This window comes from Dipodomys merriami, unplaced genomic scaffold (assembly GCF_024711535.1).
Source record: "Dipodomys merriami isolate MVZ:Mamm:240054 unplaced genomic scaffold, mDipMer1.0.p SCAF_176, whole genome shotgun sequence".
Taxonomy (NCBI): domain Eukaryota; kingdom Metazoa; phylum Chordata; class Mammalia; order Rodentia; family Heteromyidae; genus Dipodomys; species Dipodomys merriami.
The window spans coordinates 2,420,154-2,440,286 of NW_027203115.1; the positions used below are offsets into that span (position 1 = coordinate 2,420,154).

A 20,133-nucleotide genomic window follows, 5' to 3' on the forward strand; every position below is an offset into this window, starting at 1 on the left:
ACCAACTGCTTTGCAGCAACCCCATCAACAATGCATAATCAGCAGTGGGCAGTGAGTCAAAATGAGTTCCCATTTAAAGAGCTGCAAAAACAGGGGCTTCTGGAAAATCAGAAGAAATTCAACAGTTGGACTGGCTGGAGGCAGCATTTTGAGGGAAGGTGGCCAAATTGGTGGTTCCACCTGCAAGCTGTTGGCAGCAGTGGTTCCTGCTCATAATGAGGGCTCCTGAATTCAACTAAGTTTGAAGGCAAAGCCTATACAGTGCAAAGCCTCTAGACTTTTTTTTAATGTCCAACACAATTTACAAAGCATCAAGGCTGCCTTGAGGTCATCTTGGCTCTACTGAAACATGAAAGGGATGGGAGAGGAAGACAGAAGAGGGAAGGTAGCCAATAGGAATGAATTAGGAAAAGAAAGAAAGGAAGAAGGGATATCCCATAGCTTTGGTATCAATACAAAAATATTGATGATAATGAAAATATTTATTCCAGAAACTTCCCATGTATCATGCCAATGAAGCAGGTGGGCACTTTTCTTTCTGAACTAAACCAAGACAATCAACATAGAGACTAAATGGTGGAAACCTCTTGTATCTTCCTCTGCTCCCCACCATGCCACAGGTAAGCTTTTAAAAGCACCATGGGAATTATCCAAGTGCTCCAAGTGAAATCAGGTGAACTAAAAGTCATTTAATCAGGATTTCTTCCAAGAACCCAATATTTAGTTTCATTTGTAAAGAAAGCCATTCATGACCCTCAACCATGTTTACCCACTTGAAACACCATGACTACAAAGCAAAACTTTTTTTGTTGCTGGTCCTGAAAACCAGCCAGCCTGTCATTTCGGGTTCCTCAAAGCCAGGCAGGTGGCATTTTATTCTTGGGCCTTTGGGTAGAGACAGGATTAGTTAAGGAGAGCATTTGCACAGCGCACAGTACCGGGAAGTCGTTAATTGCTTGTATGGACCAACGTCGCCGGGCAGAGCGAGGAGACATCTGTGCGTGAAAACGTTACACCCAGGAGGAGGGAAGAAAAACACCAAGAAAATTAAAAGGGGAAAAATAGAGAATAAAATGAAAGCTTTCCTCACATTTGATGGATTAAAATATATTTATATATATGTTACAAAAGGGGAATGACTGGAAAACCTAAACTGCAGCATAGTAATATTTGGACTCCCTTTCCTCCCCCAACCTATCACACACCAGGACCAGCTTCCATTTCATTGTTCTTTAGTCATCTTCCAGGATATAACAGGATGCTGCCCACACAGTTCTGACAAAGGAACTATAGTCAGGGTGAGAGGGACTCGAACAGGTCTAATATCATGGTGCAAGCGAAAGAATAGGCAAAGACACTCTCTCCTTTTCGCTTCACATGTACTGAGAGTATGTTCTCACTCCTAAAGGGAAGTAAGTTCTTTATTGGACTCAACACCCTATGTGTGAATGGCAGGGGCAATGAGGGAATCTGGTATTTTGACACTGGGACTGAACGACTATTTTCAGAGCAATGCAGGGTCGGGGGTAGAGAGGGAATCCTGGAGAATTGAGGGGAGGGGAGAAGAGAGCTGAGCTGAGGAAGAATGTTCTTGAGTGTCCCCTTGCTAACAGCAAGAGCATCTAGCATGGAACTGGAAACATACCCCACTGATTATGGAGATCAGATGTGATTCTACTAAACTTAAAGATCTCACCAGTTATTTGCTCTTTTAGTAATTAACATAAACTAAAGCAAAGATGAGATCTTTTTTTAAGGGCAATGCCTAATTTTTATAAGTTGTGGGAATGCTGGCTTATCCTAGGAATAAATGATGTTTCATCAGCTATTAGTAGTTGATGTATTTCCAATTTCATTAGTGTTAGCATCTCTATGTTTTTTTACTTCTATGAGATTTGGTAGGTTTTGAGGTCTCTTGCATACTCAAAATTTTAGGAGCAAACTTTGGAATTCTATCTGGAGAACACTGGGTAAATATAACAATTTGACCTAAGTAGACAGGTTAAAGGCACAAGAAAAACAAAGAATAGTCACCTAACGGATCTATAAAGATGTTCTGTAATCTCAAAAAAATATCCTGTAATTCCTTCATTGAAAGGCTTTATGCTGGCACATTCTACTACATTCTTCCTCATTTAAACCTCTCATGGGAAGAGATCTAAAAGGGAATGAAGCCGGGCGCTGGTGGCTCACGCCTGTAATCCTAGCTACTCAGGAGGCTGAGATCTGAGGATCGCGGTTCAAAGCCAGCCCGGGCAGGAGAGACCGTGAGACTCCTATCTCCAATAAACCACCAGAAAACCGGAAGTGGCGCTGTAGCTCAAGTGGTAGAGCGCTCGCCTTGAGCTGAAGAGCTGAGGGACAGCACCCAGGCCCAGAGTTCAAGCCCCATGACCGACAAAAAAAAAAAAAAAAAAAAAAAAAAAAAAAAAAAAAAGGGAATGAAAATATGTAGGAAAAAAACTGGGGCACCAAAAAATTTAAGCTGGAAACATTTCCAGATGAAAAGTAATAAGGTGATATCATCTGACAAGTGAAACTAGACTCTCAAGGGCTCAAAAATAGTCAAGGAGTATTACACTCGATGAGAAAGATAAGGCAGCCTGTCTATGATATTAATGGCAGTATTTAAATGAACAAGCTTCAAGGAGATACATTTATTCAAGTTCATCACAAATTAACTTATTCCCTTTTATTTTTTTTGAAGCTAATACACAAAAACACATGAAACTTTTAGATGAAAATCAATTATCAGTAATTTCATATGAAAACCTAATGATTATTATATGTCATCCATTAAAATGTGTCTTCCTTTCCCCAGGGCTTGTGAGAGTCTTGCAATGTTCTAGGTCTTGACCTGGGAGACTGTTAATTCACTGAACCATATGCTAATGATTTGAAAACTACATATGTTATACATCAGTACAGAATTTTCATATGAGAGTATAATGTATTCTTCCATTTTATTTGGTGACTATTTAAAATAAAACTTAAAAGACCACTTCCTATGTCAGACTAGGATATTAAAATAGCCCATTTTCTGAGGAGAAGCAGTGTAGTAGTAACTATCCCAAACTGAAATATTACATTCCATCTTCCACGCGTGAGCAGATACCATGTGCTAGCAGTTAATTAGCCAAGTTCTCCTAGTGCCTTATTATGATGATTATATTGCTAGTAAAAGGGGCTGGACCATCACAAATAATGAATGTAGGCTTCCCCACTGCTTTTGCATTAGGAGACATCATTCCATCTTCAAACTGGAGTTACTTTTTCTACAGACAGGCTTTACATGACCACATTATCAAAAGTGCTGGTCAACCTACTCTGTCCCATCTGAGCCCAAGCATGCAAAGGATAGGCTATGAATGGAATGGGTATTCAGAATTGCCTCTGACTTAAACATCTCCTCAACGTGGCCCAGATGCTAAAAGAAATTCTCACATTTATGCAAATATGAGTTTATTTGAGTTAGGCCACAAATGCCTTAGTTCCCACTAATATAAAATCATCTGTCTGGTTACTTGCTAGCCTGTAGAAAAAGACAAAAGAGGGCTTGGAATATGGCTTAGTGGAAGAGTGCTTGCCTAGCATGCATGAAGCCCTGAGTTCAATTCCTCAGAACCATATAAACAGAAAAAGCCAGAAGTGGCACTGTGGCAAGTGGTAGAGTACTAGCCTTGAGCAAAAGAAGCTCAGGGACAGTACTCAGGCCCTGAGTTCAAGCCCCAGGACTGGCAAAAAAAAAAAGAAACCAAAAAATGGGCTGAGAATGTGGCTTAGTGGTAGAGTGCTTGCCTAGCATGCATGAAGCCCTGGGTTCGAGTCCTCAGTACCAAACAAGTAGAAAAAAACAGAAGTAGCCAGTGCTGGTGGCTCATGCTTGGAATCCTTGCTACTCAGGAGCTGAGATTTGAGGATCGCAGTTCAAAGCCAAGCTGGGCAAGAAAATCCATGAGACTCTTATCTCCAATTAACCACCAGAAAACTGGAAGTGGCTCTATGGCTCAAGTGGTAGAGCACTCACCTTCAGCTGATGAGCTGAGGGAAGTGCCCAGGCCCAGAGTTCAAGTCCCATGACCAACAACAACAACAACAACAAAAGCCAGAATTGGCACTGTGGCTCAAGTGGTAGAGTGCTAACCTTGAACAAAAAAAGAAGCTCAAGGACAGTGCCCAGGCCCAGAGTTCAAGCCCCAGGACTGGGGGGGGGGGGGGAGGAAAGAAAAGAAAAAGACAAAAGAGCTAATATTTTGAACATAGAAGACTTGGGAGGAATATAGTTTGGTATGTGTCCCAAGGATGTCCTTGGCAGCCAATGGGGCAAAACTCCATCAGAGATACAAGGCAAGGGACTATGGAAGGAGACCAGGAAGCAACAGAAAGTCATTTTCCCTTCTTAATGGAATGGCTTTGCCTAAGGCTGGTCCAGTCCCAAATATCATTTGCTGTCCTTCATTTTGGTCACATTCAGTCCCAAGATAAGACCAAGTCAGAGCTGGTCAGTTATCAGTGTAAGCCAAAGGTAAACACTATGTTGCAATCGAAGTAAAGACACCTCCAATACTTGAGTGAAATAGTTATTTAAAATAATTCAATTAAAAATAAATTTTAATTCCAATCAGTCCACTTAGGGGGTAAGAAGAATAAAGAACTGACAAAGACTAAGTGGGAACTATTTAAAACCTATCAGTTATAACATGTTTAGATCAGATTCTCAAGCTGGCAAGATGGGAGATTCCCATTATTCCTGCACTCTATCAGTTATGTCTACATTGCCATTCCCAAAAGTGTCTACCAGCTTAGGACTAGGAAGGTGGCTCAGTGGTAGAGCACTTGCCTTGCATGCATGAGGCCCTCGGTTCGATTCCTCAGCACCACATAAGCTGGAAATAGTGCTATGGGTCAAGTGGTAGAGTGCTAGCCTTGAGCTGAAGGGCTGAGGGACAGCGTGCAGGCCCAGAGTTCAGGCCGAACAACCAACCAAAAAAAAAAAAAAAAGTGTCTACCTGCTTAATGATAACTTCTTTAGGAACAATAAATTCCTGAACTGGGCTGGGAAGGTGGCTCAGTGGTAGAGCGCTTGCCTTGCATGCTCGAGGCCCTGGGTTCGATTCCTCAGCACCACATAAGCAAAAAGAAAAAAGCCGGAAAGTGGCGCTATGGCTCAAGTGGTAGAGCGCTAGCCTTGAGCTGAAGAGCTGAGGGACAGCGTCCAGGCCCAGAGATCAGGCCCCACGACCGGACCCAAAAATAAATAAATAAATAAATAAATAAATAAATAAATAAATAAATAAATAAATTCCTGAACTGAATTCTTAGGGACAATGAATTCCTAAGAACCCTGTAACATAAAGACAAGTTCAGGAGATTTTCATATAAACTGATTCATCCAAATGAGTACTTAAGTGTAGGCTTAGTAAAAAGAGACAATCTTTTAGAAATAAACTTCACAACTCTCACAACTATCAAGTTCCAAATACATCCAGATCTCAAGTCTTCAAAAGCATCCTTTCATTTTTTGGCAAACATCAGAACACCAAGGCACATCTGAAGATAAATTATTCTACCTAAAATATAGCAATCAACTCAATACATGGGAATTACAAAGTTACACAGGAAATGAAGGATATGGACTATAAGAATTAACCCCTCTTCCCGTGCACAATTTAGTGCTTAAAACTAACTGAAAGGAAGAAAGCAATGGTTTAATTTTGAAAGAGACTACAAAGGGCTTACTAATGTAGTTACTGGCAGGCAGGCAGGCCAAGAACAAAAATCTAGAAGGGGTAAGAAATCAAAAGTACTGGCGCTGGCACTTACCCGCTCCTTGTAGTAGAAAGAGCTGATGGAGACCTGCTCTTTCTCACTACGGGTAGGGCTCCCACTATACAAACGAAGGTTCCCAGGGGCCTCTGTGCGGATCTTCATTGGAGCAATCAAGCCAGTATGATAAGCAGACAAGGCTGAGAGAGATCTGTAGTGGAAAATGAGAATTATCCATACTGGCTACAGTCTTTATATTCCTAAGTAGTGCTACTGCTAGCATTTGATGAAGCCAAGCGGAAAAGACATTGGGTGAGGGAGGGGAAGATTAAAAAAAGAACCAACCTGAAAAATGCTTTATCTACAACAGCACAGAATATTTCTATAATTGTGTATATAGAAAAGCATCTACAAACTAAGGAGTGAATTTAGAGACAAGGTCAATTGACAAAAATCTATTGTATTCCTGGGGCTGGGAAGGTGGCTCAGTGGTAGAGCACTTGCCTTGCATGCCTGAGGCCCTGGGTTCGATTCCTCAGCACCACATAAGCAAAAAGAAAAAAGCTGGAAGTGGCGCTGTGGCTCAAGTGGTAGAGCACTAGCCTTGAGCTGAAGAGCTGAGGGACAGCGCCCAGGCCCAGAGTTCAGGCCCCAAGACCAGACCCCCCCCCTCAAAAAAAAAATCTATTGTATTCCTATATATCAGAAACAAACATTTGGAAAATAAGAAAATTTCATTTACAATAACATCAAAACACATCAAATACCTAGGAACAATTTAAATTTAAAAGTATCTATTGGGCTGGGAAGGTGGCTCAGTGGTAGAACGCTTGCCTTGCATGCTTGAGGCCCTGGGTTCGATTCCTCAACACCACATAAGCAAAAAGAAAAAAGCCAGAAGTGGCGCTGTGGCTCAAGTGGTAGAGTGCTAGCCTTGAGCTGAAGAGCTGAGGGATAGTGCCCAGGCCCAGAGTTCAGGCCCACGACTGGATCCCCCCCCCACCCAAAAAAAAAAAAAAAAAAGTATCTATTGAGACCGGGCACTGCTGGCTTACGCCTGTAATCCTAGCTACTCAGGAGGCTGAGGTCTGAGGATCATGGTTCAAAGCCAGCTGGGGCAGGAAAGTCCGTGAGACTCTAATCTTCAATTAACCACCAGAAAACTGAAAGTGGTGTTAAGGTAGACTGCTAGCCTTGAGCTGAAGAGCTCAGGACAGTGCTCAGACCCAGGGTTAAAGCCGCACAAGCAACCAAAAAGAAAAAAGAAAAACTAGAGTCAAGAAATAGACCATATATATTTCATCAACTGATATTCAAATTTACAAAAAAAAAAGAAATCCTCAAAAATCTGTTATAGAGCTGGGTGCCAGGGGCTTACATCTGTAATCCTAGCTACTCAGAAGGCTGAGATCTGAGGATCACAGTTGAATCGAGGCCAGGCAGAAAAGTTCCCATGACACTCTTATCTCCAATTAAGCACTCAAAAACTGAAAGTGGCACTGTGGCTCAAAGTGGTAGAGTGCTAGCCTTGAGCAAAAGCACTCAGGGACAGTGCCCAGGCCCTGAGTTAAAGCTCCATGACTTAAAAAAAATTATAGAACTGTTTATTTATACTAAATAAGACTAACTTTGATCACAACATTCAAAAAAAATGAATCTGTGATGGATCACAGACCTTAAACAAGGAATTTAAAAATTATAAAGCTTTCAAAAAGAAACAAAGAACAATAATTTTGAAACCTTGGTATAAGCAAATATTCTTTTGATACAATACAAAAAAATTAAAAAGCAATTGCCAAAATAAAAAAAATGACAGCTAGCTGTAACTGGTGCTCACATCTGTAATCCTAACTACTTAAGAAGGTGACATCTAGTGGATTAAGGTTCAAAACCAACCTGGACAGAAAAAAAGTCTGCTAGACTCCATCTCCAAAATAACCAGCAAAAAGTCAAGCCCGAAACATGACTTAAATGGTAGAGCACCAGCCAAGCAAATTCGCTGAATGAATGTAAGGACCTGAGTTCAGTGTGCCCTCAAATTTTTCTTTCAAGTGCTAAGAGCTCAAGCCAGGAGCCTTGAACACACTAGGAACATGCTCTTCCATTGAGTTATACCTCAAACTGAATTTGCCTATTTGACAACAATTCTTGTATGCTAATTCTTCAAGTGCTTTGGTAGTAACTTTATAGGAAAATACCTTAGCTTTGCTGCAACTTAATGAGCTTTGATCTCTTATAAATCAATCTTGTAATGCAAGTTCACTGAAGAACTAAAACAAATTGTCTAAAATCAGGATCAGCAATCCTTCCCAGACATCTGTTCCTTCTGGCCCTGTGGATGCTCCTTCTTTCTGCATTTCCCAAACTCACCTAGGAGTAGGTTCTGTTGGAGACACTGCTCGATGCATTGTCATGGGCCTTGTGAAATACACCAGGTAACCTGACAAAGGAGAGAGAACACACACACACACACACACACACACACACACGCACACACGCACACACGCACACACGCGCGCGCGCACACACACACACACACACACACACACACACACACACACACACACACACATATCAGTGTCAAGAAGCTAGAAGTAGCTGGGAATGTAGCATAAGCTGGACAAAAGTCAGTCTCCAGGGCCCAGGACAAATATGTTAAAGACTTCACAGGTACTTTACATAACACTACCAGGTTGATCTAGCCTCTGTTAAGAACCAGGGCTCTGAATAGATTCAAATCCAAGCTCATCAGCATGAAAAAATTAAGACTTCAGTTCTGATAAGGATTAAGATATACCCAAAGACACCAATTTTGGCACTATATAACACACTTCTGTCAAAAAGGCAAAAGTCTGGCCATGCACAGTGGCTCACATTTGCAATCCTACCTACTTAGACAAATATTTGAGAGGACAACAAGCTACCCCAGGTGAAAAGTAAGCCAAGACCCCATCTCAATCAATAGCTGGGCACAGTGGCCTGCACCTGTTATCCCAGCTATGTGGGAACCATAAATAGGAGGATCACAGTCCAAGTTGGCCTGGACATAACCCTTGTCTCAAGGGTAACTTTCTCCCCCTTTTTTCCTTTTTGCAGTACTAGAGTTTGGACTCAAGGCCTTGTGTTTGTTCAGGCTGATTCTCACTCAATTGGTGCTCTATCACTTGAGCTATACCTCCAGCCCTGCTCTTTGCTGGTTATTTTGGAAATGGAGTCTCAAGGATTTTTCTTCCCAATATGGCTTAAAATGACCATTCTCCAAACTTCAGCCTTCTGCGTCACCAGGACTACCGATTTGAGACACTGGCTCCTAGTTTTATGTAATTTTTCCCCCCAGTTTTAGGGCTTGAACGCTAGGCCTGGGCATTGTCTCTGAGCTCCTTTTGCTCAAGGCTAGTACTCTACCACTTGAGCCACAGCACCACTTTCAACTTTTTCTTTTTATGTGGTACTGAGGAATCGAACCCAGGGCTTCATGCATGGTAGGCAAGCACTCTACCACTACGCCACATTCTCAGCCCTGGCTCCTAGTTTTAAAAAAATAATTATCTTCATTCACAAATACAATGTATCTTGATATTGTTCACCCCGCCTCTTCTATCCCCTCAACAATGAAGCTTATTGAGACTGATTTGGAACGAGGGAGGGTGACAGAGGGTAAGTCTGATCAAGATACGCTGTGTACATATATGGACATATCAAAATGGAACCCCCTGTAAAACTAATTGATGCTAATGTAAAAACATACAAGTAAATAACTAAAACAAAAAGGACTGAAAACATAGCTCAAATGTAGACAGAGTACCTGCCTAATAAGTGCAAAGCCCTGAAATGGAATTCCAGTACAAAGTCTTTTGAATTCTTAGGAAATGAAAAATAAAGACAAATTTCTGATGATGTCTACAAAGAACATATATTCTTGGCTGCACTGTCTTGAAATCTAGAATCAGAAATCATCAAAGAGACTAACCTGCTCCACAGAACCTGGCTCCTGAAGTCCTAGGAAAGGGAATGTTGGCATCCTGGTAAGACCCATAGGCAGTGGTCACCCTCGCAAACGTTGGCAAGGGTGGTGTGACGGAATTTGGGAGAGCAAATGGGTTGCTAGAAGCGCTGTCTTCTTGGTTCTGGAATAAAAGACAAAAACTATAACCTGTCGTTAAGCGAATTACAAAAAGGGGTACAGTATTACAAAATCAGGGGAAGAAGAAACAAACAAGACACCAAAAGCACGGGATGGTACAACAAGTTCAATTTCCCACCACAAAAGACTCAAGGCAGGAGACGAGCTGGCGCAGGCAGGGCTCCAAACAGCTCTGGTTGCGTTTCACTTTCTGCAGGGAAGTGTCCTTCAGGATCTAAGAAAAGCCCAAGACACAGTCAGATCGGGAAGAGCACCGTATTTCTCTACTAAGCTTTGAGTCTGCAAAGGTATCAGAAGCAGGGTGGCATGGGCCAGGGGAGGGGCGGGTACTGGAGCATGGTTAGGTCTGAGACTTCAAGCATAACATTTCCTATAGGGCCTCCTAGAGAAGTCCTGGGAACCCAGACAGCCACACACATGGGTTTTGTTGTTTTGGTTGGTCGTGGGGCTCGAACTCTACACATGGGTTTTGATAGGGCAAATTCCAGTAACACAATAACTATTCTTTCTAGTGAATTCTACCCTTTCCTTCTCTGCAACCCCATTGCTATACCTTGGAAATAATACCCCTCGAGATTTACAACTGTTCTGAGTAAAAATATAATGTATTTTGTAAATCCTTACATCCTAACATTTTTAAAGCATATGCTATAGATATAAATTGAGCCATCCTGGAATAAACTGATAGGCATCCTGAAGATAGGCAAACCAACCGGACTGAGCTACTGCTACCTGCATGGCACTAAGAAACATATGAAATGTGCTTACTCCAAACTGAGAAGCACTGTCAAAAAGTCTAAAACTGCCAATGTCAAAGACTTTGATTTTTTTATACCCAAAATACAAAATACTTCAGCAACTTTTGATTATGCATTAATATGACAATATTTTGGAGGTAGTGTATTAAATTAAACATTACTAAAACTACCTGTTGCCAGGTGCTGGTGGTTCATGCCTCTAATCCTAGCTACTCAGGAGGCTGAGATCTGCCAGCATGGGCAGGAAAGTCTGTGAGACTCTTCAATTAACCACTAGAAAACTGGAAATAACCCTGTGGCTCAAGCATTAGACTGCTTGCTTTGAGCTGAAGAGCTCAGGGACAGTACCTAGGCCCAGAGTTCAAGACCCAAGACTGACCAAAAAACAAAAAACAAAAACAAAAAAAACCTACCTGCTTCTCTAAACTTTTTTAGAATAGTTACTGGGAAATCTACAATTACATATGCTCTGTATTGTATTTCTCTTAGTCAGGACTGAATTAAGGTTTTTTTTTAAAAAAACACATGGTAATCCATCATTTTTTGCTAACTGAGAATGCTTTTCTTTTTTTTTTTATTTTTACATTACTTAATTTAAAAAAGAAACGAACTAGTTATAAAAATCTTTGCTCCAAATAGATAGTATCTTACAAATGTTTTTTGCTGGGTTTTGTGTCTTAAAGATTACTATAGAAATGATTTCTAATACCATAAATAAGTGATTGCTTTTGGCTGGGAAGGTGGCTCAGTGGTAGAGCGCTTGCCTTGCATGCTTTTCTTTTTTGTATGTCCGAATGAGGCAATGGAATTTTCAGAGTTGAAAACACCAAGTACTACAAAATTCTTGTCGTCAGAACTTCAAGATCCTTAAAATGAAATTTTCCTGGTTACATACAAGACCACTAGACAGAATAATAAAGTACATATGATCCAAAATGGGCAGAAGCTGTCAGGACCTTCTACTCTTCACTCGTGATAACGCTCAGATGGAAAAAGGTGTGTCATCAACAGCTCATAGGGCTTTTCTTGTGGAATTCTCCCTGATAAGCTGTCAATGGACTGACACAAGTTTTAGAATCTGAAGGGTTGAAGACCAGCTGCCAGGCTCTGCTGTCCACCCACCTCACCTGCAACTAGCCAGCCTTTCTTCAGAATACCATGGCTCCTTTCATGTGCTGCCAACACGGTGGCACATAGGGAAAGATGACTTCCAAATCTTTCCTAGTTTTCACTACTCAGCATAGATACTGACACACAAAAATGGAACTCTTGTCTTTTTTTTTTTTTTTTAAAGAGAATTTGGGAATTCAGAGCCTTACCTTTAACAGCTTAGCTTTCATAGTAGATGTGATAGTTGTGGGGTTAATAAACTGGAAGGAAGGGGCAGCATTGTTGGGGTACTGTGCTGGGAACTTCACCAGCATCTTGACGCGGTGGTTGCTACAGTGCACGGATACTGTACAACTCCTGTCTGCCGCATCCATCTGCAAGACATAAAGTACACGCCTACACTAGAGACAAACTGCAAAGGGTCATCAGATACAAATGGATTTTATTGACTCACTTATTTGTAGTGCTGAGGATCAAATCTAGGGTTTTATTCATGGTAATCAAGCATTCTACCACTGAGCTACACCCTGTGCAAGATGCTAATCAATTTAAGTAAGTTACCTACCTGAATGGTCCCTGTTCCTATTAACCATGTAAAGAGAGAGAGTCTATTAAGACAAAGGAGTATGGGAGGCAATCCATTTCAAAGCAAATTTTGAGCTGGACACCACTGGCTCACGCCTGTAATCCTAGCTATTTAGGAGGCTGAGATCTGAGTATCATGGTTTGAAGCCAGCTGAGGCAGTAAAGTCTATGAGACTCTTACCTATATGCGTGTGTGTGCGTGCAGACACACGTGCGCACACACACGCACGCGTGCACGCGCGCACGCACGTACACACGCACGCACGCACGCGCGCGCACACACACACACACACACACACACACACACACACACACACACACAGAAGTGATGCTGTAACTCAAAGTGGTAAAGTGTTTAGCAAAAAGCTAATGGACAGTACCCATACCCTGAATTCAAGCCCCAGGACTGGCACACACATACACAAAAACTGAAATTGTATATATGTAATAAAATATTTTAACTTAAAAATAAAAGTACCTAAAACGGTACCTTTTAGATTGCTTTGAGTTAAAAGAAATGACCTGGGGGCAGTAACTCAAGCCTGTAATCCTAGCTACTTGAGAGGTGGAGATCAGAGGATTGTGGTATGAGGCCAGCCAAGGTATAAAAGTCATTGAGATTTTCTTAACAGCTAAGCTAGGCATGGTGGCACACACTTGTCATTCCACAGTACATGGGAAATACAATAGCTGGGTGTGGTAGTGCAGTGATATAGGAAGCACAAATAGGAAGAGTGTAGTCAAGGCTGGCATGATAAGGCATCCTCTATCTTGAAAATAACCAACTCAAAAAGGTACTAGTAGAATGGCTCAATTGGTAGAGTCATAAAAAATTATTTTAGGAGTTAAAGAAATAACCTGATAATTTAAAAGTACTCCTGGAAAAAGAAAGTAGATTAATGGCATCCAGAGGCTGGGGAGAGGGCAGATGGAGAATGACCACTAATGGGCATGGGAGTTTGGGCTTCTTTTTCTTGTTTTCAGTGGTACTGGGATTTGAAATCAGAGCCCTATGCTTTACTGCTGAGCCATGGTTCTGGCCCTTAGAGACAGAGCTCCGCTTCTTGCTTAGGTATATATGCCTGGACCTCAATCTCCCTATTTTGCTTCCCATAGTATCTGTAGCAACAGGCACATGACACCATACCCAGTTTCTTTCTGTTAAGATGAAGTCTCATGGCCCATACCACCCAAGCTGGTGTGGAACTGTGATTCTTCCAATCTTAGGTATTGCAGGTGTGAGCCTGCAATACTTGTTTTTGTCGTTATTGTTTGATACATGATCTCACTATATCCGCCCCCCCCAAAGGTGACATACAACTAATTTTGTGCAGAACAGTTTGAATAACTAATGGCGTAATTACATAAAGACACATATCTCTGCCTATAGTCAACTGGATCTAGGTGAAAAAAACTAATGAAACTCCTTCCTAGAAATAGTTGTATTGTCAAAGCTAATAGAATTCACAAACTTAATAGACCATGATAATGACAATTTGCCTTATAAAGGTTAAATGTGTTTGTGACTTTATCACTATCCCACAATACTATGAAATTCATGTAATCATTTAATCTCATTAAAAAATTACTGAAACACACACACACACACACACACACACACACACACACACACACACAACACACAACACACACTTTCCTAATCACTAAGCCTTCCCATAACAAGTACCTTCATGCATGGTGAAAATAGGTATTAGAGAATCTAAAGAGATGCTCAAGCCTCAGCTCATCTTAGGAGAAAAGAACACAGTTAGGAAAAAAAAAAGCTTGCAAAATATCTTTTTCATTATAAAACCTAAAGAAGCAGGCAGACTTACCAGTTAGTACAGCTATTTGCTGACTTAAATCATCACTGAAATAGCCTCATCTCCCACAAACTGCCTTCAGCAAGTGTGAGACACTCCAACCTACCTCCACGTTGACATTTCGGATTTGTACGTTGATAAGGGAGAATTCCTGCTGAAGAGTCTGAGGCAGGCCCAGTTGATCTGATTTTCTCTCTTCCAGAAGACTGCTAGGGGGATCTTCCTTAAAGGCTAGCAAGAGAGATTTCATGGTTGGAAGATTTTTCTTTTGAAAACGAGTCAGTTCTGAGTTATCTACCACACAACTCTGAAATGTATAAAATGGCCCCTAAGACATCAGTTGCACACATTACCTTCTTCCTCCCCATGGCTCAAATTTTGCTGGTGATCTGTATCTTGAGTGTGCAGTGTCTTCTCTGGTTCCGGCAGAAGAGAAATGCTCTCAATGAACTCATCAACACCATCCAGTATGTCATTGGCACACAGCTACAACCAAGGGTAGAAAATGGGGCTGGGGATGTAGATCAATGGCAGAGTACTTCCTTAGCATGTATGAGCCCTGGACTGAATCCCAGGGCAATAGGAAAGATCAGTGTGTCTAGTTTAAAATTACTGATTTAAAAACAAAAATCTCAGGCCAGGGCTGGAAAAGTGGCTCAGTGGTAGAGTGCTTGTCTTGCATGCATGAGGCCTTGGGTTCAATTCCTCAGCAGAGAAAGCTGGAAGTGGCACTATGGTTCAAGTGGTAAAGTGCTAGCCTTGAGCTGAAGAGCTGAGGGACACCACTGAGGCCGAGTTTGGGCCCTACAACTGACCCCCCCCCCCAAAAAAAATCTTAGGTGGGGCTGGTGGCTCACACTTTTAATCCTAACTACTCAGGAAGTTGTAATCTGAGGATCACAGTTCAAAACCTGCTTGGGGCATGAAAGTCCAACAGACTCTTATCTCCAATAAACTACTCAAAAAAAAAAAAAAAAAGCCAGAAGTGGAGCTGTGGCTCAAGTGGTAGAGCACTAGCCTTGAGCAAAAGAAGCTCAGGGACAGCACTCAGGCTCTAAGTTCTAGCCCAAAGGACTGGCACCAAAAAAGGAGAAGAGGAGGAAGGAGGATGAAGAGGAAGAAGAAGAGAAGGAGACGGAGAAAGAGAAGGAAAAGGAGGAAGAGGAGGAGGAGGTGGTGGAGGAAAAGAATATCTCAAAGGAAAGATGTGTCAGCCAAGAAATGACATAATCAAAATAGATTTTGCCCATCAACAACTCTCCCTGGTTAAACACACAGGATAAAAACTCTATTGTTCTACTCTGGACATTTTTCATCACATTGAGAGTTTATGCAGGGCTCAGAAAAAAATTAAATTTAAATTCTGCCTTAATGGAGTTATTTATGAGCAAAAGTAACATAGCCTCAAAGCATAAGCAGCAAATGAGATTTCTTGGAAAAAAAAGGTTAAAAAGACATTCAGATATAAGACCTGGGGCTGGGAAGGTGGCTCAGTGGTAGAGCACTTGCCTTGCATGCATGAGGCCCTGGGTTTGATTCCTCAGCACCACATAACCAGAAAAAAGAAAGCTGGAAGTGGCGCTGTGGCTCAAGTGGTAGAGTGCTAGCCTTGAGCTGAAGAGCTGAGGGACAAAGCCCAGGCCCAGAGTTCAGGCCCCACAACCAGAACCAAAAAAAAAAAAAAATAAGACCTGTCTAGATGCTCAAGAGTGACTTCACACTAAATAGGTGTTACAAATTTTTTTATTTTTATTTTTGTCGGTCATGGGGCTTGAACTCTGGGCCTGGGCGCTGTCCTTCAGCTCTTCAGCTCAAGGTTAGCACTCTACCACTTGAGCCACAGCGCCACTTCCAGTTTTCTGAGTGGTTTATTGGAGATAAGAGTCTCACGGACTTTTCTGCCCAGCTAGTTTTGAACCATGATCCTCAGATCTCAGCCTCCTGTGTAGCTAAGATTACAGGTGTGAGCCACCAGTGCCCAGCTAGGTGTTACAAATTTTAACCAGCATTTTCCATCAATCCTTTGCAAACTGGTGGTCCAAATGCCATGGAGGATTTGATACTGGTGAGGCATGTATGTTTCCCCATCAAGGGAAGATAGCCTCACTGAAAGAGGGAAGATCAAGGGTCACAACAGCAATTCATACGTGTGTGTGTGTGTGTGTGTGTGTGTATTGGGTTTTTGTCAGTTGTGAGCTTGAACTGTGTGTGTGTGTGTGTGTGTGTGTGTGTGTGTGTGTGTGTGTCTGTGTGTGTGTTGGGTTTTTGTCAGTTGTGAGCTTGAACTCAGGGCCCAGATGCCCTCCCTAAGCTTTTGTGCTTGGGGCTGGGAAGGTGGATCAGTGGTAGAGTGTTTACTTTGCATGCATGAGGCCCTCAGTTAGGTTCTTCAGGATCACATAAGCAAAAAAAGCTGGAAGTGAGGCTGAAGCTCAAGTAGTAGAGCACTAGTCTACAGCTGGAGGGCTCAGGGACAGTGCCCAAGCCCAGAGTTCAGGCCCCACAACCAACAACAACAACAAAAAGAAACCTAAGCTTTTGTGCTCAAGGCTAGTGCTCTATCACTTTGAGCCACAGTACCACTTCAGGTTTTCTGGTGGTTAATTGGAGATAAGAATCTCACTGACTTTCCTGCCTAGGCTGGCTTTGAACTGCAATCCTCAGATCTCAGCCTCCTGAGTAGCTAGGATTACAGGTGTGAGCCAACAGTGCCTGGCTACTACTGTGGTTTATTTATTTATTTATTTTGGGTCCGGTCATGGGGCCTGAACTCTGGGCCTGGGCGCTGTCCCTCAGCTCTTCAGCTCAAGGCTAGCACTCTACCACTTGAGCCACAGCGCCACTTCCGGCTTTTTTCTTTTTGCTTACGTGGTGCTGAGGAATCGAACCCAGGGCCTCAGGCATGCAAGGCAAGCGCTCTACCACTGAGCCACCTTCCCAGCCCCTACTACTGTGGTTTATATAAAAAACAAGTATTGAGGGGGGGACCAAGATGGCGACGGGGCAGTAGGGAAACGCCACAGCTCTCTCCAACCAAAAAGAGAGTTCGAGTTCCAACGCTTAATCTCCCCAAGAGACCGACAACAACAAAAAGACGAACACTCAGAGAAAAACCAGAGGCGGAGAATAACAAAAAAGAAAGAGGAAAAGAATTTCAAAACAGAGAAAAGCGAAGACCCCTCCCCCAACCTTTACTGGCCGCGCGGCAGCGCGCCAAGCCGCCGGCCAGCCGGCCCGGCGGGGGCTGTGGGAGCCCCAGAGACACAGCAGAGACACAGGGGGCCACTTTCAGAACATCTGGTACTGGTTTGCAGAACAGCAGATCACCAGGAACAGAGAAACCTACCAGCCGGGAGTCTCCACGAGGATCCCACCCCCACCCCTCACTCTCCACCCGAGCAGAGAGGCTCCATCCCGCCAAAGTCGCTCGGCATCAACAGAGTGACAAAAGGACCTGCGGCAGACCACCCGGCCCGCCGGATCGCGATCGCAACGATCCAGCACTCTCCACCCGAGCAGAGAGGTTCCATCCCGCCAAAGCGGCTCGGCGCGACAAAGGGTCCTGTCTGCAGACCACCCGCCCGCCCGATCACGATCGCAACAACCCGGCGGGGTCACTTGGGCCCCAGAGGTACCGAGAAGAAGCTGCCTGAGCGTGGACACTCTTGACCCAACAGCTTCGACAGAGGCAGAGACAGAAAAGAATCACACAGAGCCACCACCGCCCAACCCAGCCCGGATTGCAACAACAACTGACGACCTACACCACACAGAAACAACCAGCTCCAGGGTGAGTACCCCACAGGGGAAGTGTATCCCTCAAGGGAGACCAGAGCTGGAGGGAATCCCCAGACCCTGACCTAGACTCCCTACCCCAGCACCCGGACCACAGGACCCACTAAAACTGGGAACTGTTTGAGAGCTCCACCAGCCCGTGGAGCACACTCAGCTGGCCAGGCTAGAGCAAGAGCACCCCTGGAAGGGAGCTTAAATGCCCAAGCCAGGAACAGCGCCCCTGGGTCAAGACTACCAACAGTAGAAGAAATTTGAACTGTGTCCCCCAGGCTGTATAACCTAGGGGGTATACACATCAGCACAGGCCTAACAAGCGCGCTCCAGGCTGGGGCCGGAACCAAGCCCGGGGATCCGGCACCTGAACAACACAACCAACTCCTCCCAATTGAAGTAAAAAGCTGAGCATACGCCTCAACAGAGGGGAGAAAACCAGGAAACAACACTCCCCCGGGAAGCACGCCTGTGACAACAAAAGACCTGGAGGCCCAGGACAAGAGAAGCCCAAACCCCACCAAAACTCCACCCATATACCCTAGACTGGGAATTGGGCAACACAGGCTGCCAGCACCTGATAGTAAGCAGGAGCTCAGACTGTTAAGGCGGCTCAGCAATAGAGTGATAGTCTTGGATGTATGAGGCCCTGAATCTGATTCCTCAGCATCACAAAAGCAAAAAGGGTCAGAAGTGGTGCTGTGGCTCAAACGGTAGGGTGCCAGCCTTGAGCTGAAAAGCTGAGGGACAGCACCCAAACCTAGAGTTCAAGCCCACAACCAGCCCAAAACAAATAAACAAAAACACATCAGGAGCCCATAGCAGACTCCAGCATTTGGGAGAGTGCATCCAGAGCATCTGTTCTTCACAAGAGCACCCGTAGGAGCAAACACAAGCAGTCTAGGCTGCTCAACCCTTCCAAAGGCGGGAACTGTCAGCAATCTACAGCAGAGAGCTGAGAATCCTAAGTAAGTCAGAATAGCAGCTGGAAATAGGCTCCCAACAGAACCCAGATCAGGCACAGACTCTCTCTACCAATACAGAATCAGCAACCAAGCAAAGACAGACACACCAAAACAAAATTGAAGAGCAGTCTCCTGAACCTCCATGCGAAAATCACAGAGAAAAATCACAAGGTTTACTACCACCCAGGACAGCAAGCTCACCTCAAAAGCCAGCAGCCACACAGGGGAGAGCCCCAGTGGGAGCAAAGCAGGAATGGAAGACAAAGGCTACTTCCAAGGGTTGCTGGAGGCAATGACTCAAGAAATAAAGCGAGAAATTTATCAGAAATTGAAAGAGCACAAGGATGAACTATCCAAAGAGATACAGGGTATCAAACAAGAGATGCATGCAAAAATAGAAGCTGCACAAACCTCAATAAGAAGTGAGATAAACGCCAAATTAGAGGTAATGCATACCTCATTGAGAGGTGAGATCAGTACTCTGAGAACCAACATTGAATCCATAAAGGGATCCATTTCCTCCATGCAAACCACAATAGAAGCCACTGTCAACAGAGTGAATGAAATGGAAGGTCGAGTGTCAGATACAGAAGACAGAATACACCAACTGGACCAAAAAGTGACAGATATGGAAAAATTACTCAAATTAAACCAAAGGGATATTCAAGAGCAAGCAGATAATGCTAAAAAATTTAACCTTCGCATAATTGGAGTGGACGAAGGTGAGGAATTCCAGAGCAAGGGAATGCAACACCTATTTAACAAGATAATCAATGAAAATTTTCCCCACCTCAAAAACGACCATCTTAACTACATCACAAAAGCTTATCAAACACCCAACAAGCAAGACCCCAGGAGAAACACTTCTAGACACATTATAGTAAAAATGATAGATCTGAATAATAAGGAAACAATCCTGCATGCAGCAAAAATGAAGAAGGAGCTATACTACAATGGGAAAAAAATAAGAATTACTGCAGATCTCTCCACACAAACAATGAATGCAAGAAAAGCCTGGGAAAGCACCATACGAGCCCTGAGAGCCAATAACTGCCAACCCAGACTGATCTACCCGGCAAAGCTAGCATTCACATTTGATGGAGAACTGAAAACTTTTAATAGCAAAGAAAAACTAAATGAATACATAAACATTAAGCCAGCATTACAAAGAATTCTAAGAGGGGGGACACAACCTG

General features: G+C 43.3%; 1 protein-coding gene across 5 annotated transcripts in view; it reads right to left on the reverse strand.

Moving 5' to 3' along the window:
- The window catches only part of Wdr59 (WD repeat domain 59), an 80,784-nt gene that overhangs the window by 26,744 nt on the left and 33,907 nt on the right, over positions 1–20,133 (reverse strand). For 4 of the 5 annotated variants that reach the window (XR_011372720.1, XR_011372719.1, XR_011372722.1 and 1 more), the window contains 8 exons: positions 14,540–14,672; positions 14,293–14,417; positions 11,988–12,152; positions 10,029–10,124; positions 9,737–9,893; positions 8,137–8,206; positions 5,824–5,977; positions 939–995 (listed from right to left, as the gene is read on the reverse strand). Coding sequence is in view for 1 of the 5 variants with exons in the window: in XM_070026299.1 (XP_069882400.1) it covers positions 939–995; positions 5,824–5,977; positions 8,137–8,206; positions 9,737–9,893; positions 10,029–10,124; positions 11,988–12,152; positions 14,293–14,417; positions 14,540–14,672 (957 nt within the window). In the remaining 4 variants the exon portion in view is untranslated. The remainder of the gene's footprint in view (positions 1–938; positions 996–5,823; positions 5,978–8,136; positions 8,207–9,736; positions 9,894–10,028; positions 10,125–11,987; positions 12,153–14,292; positions 14,418–14,539; positions 14,673–20,133) is intronic. The other variant, XR_011372721.1, reaches the window with a different exon arrangement.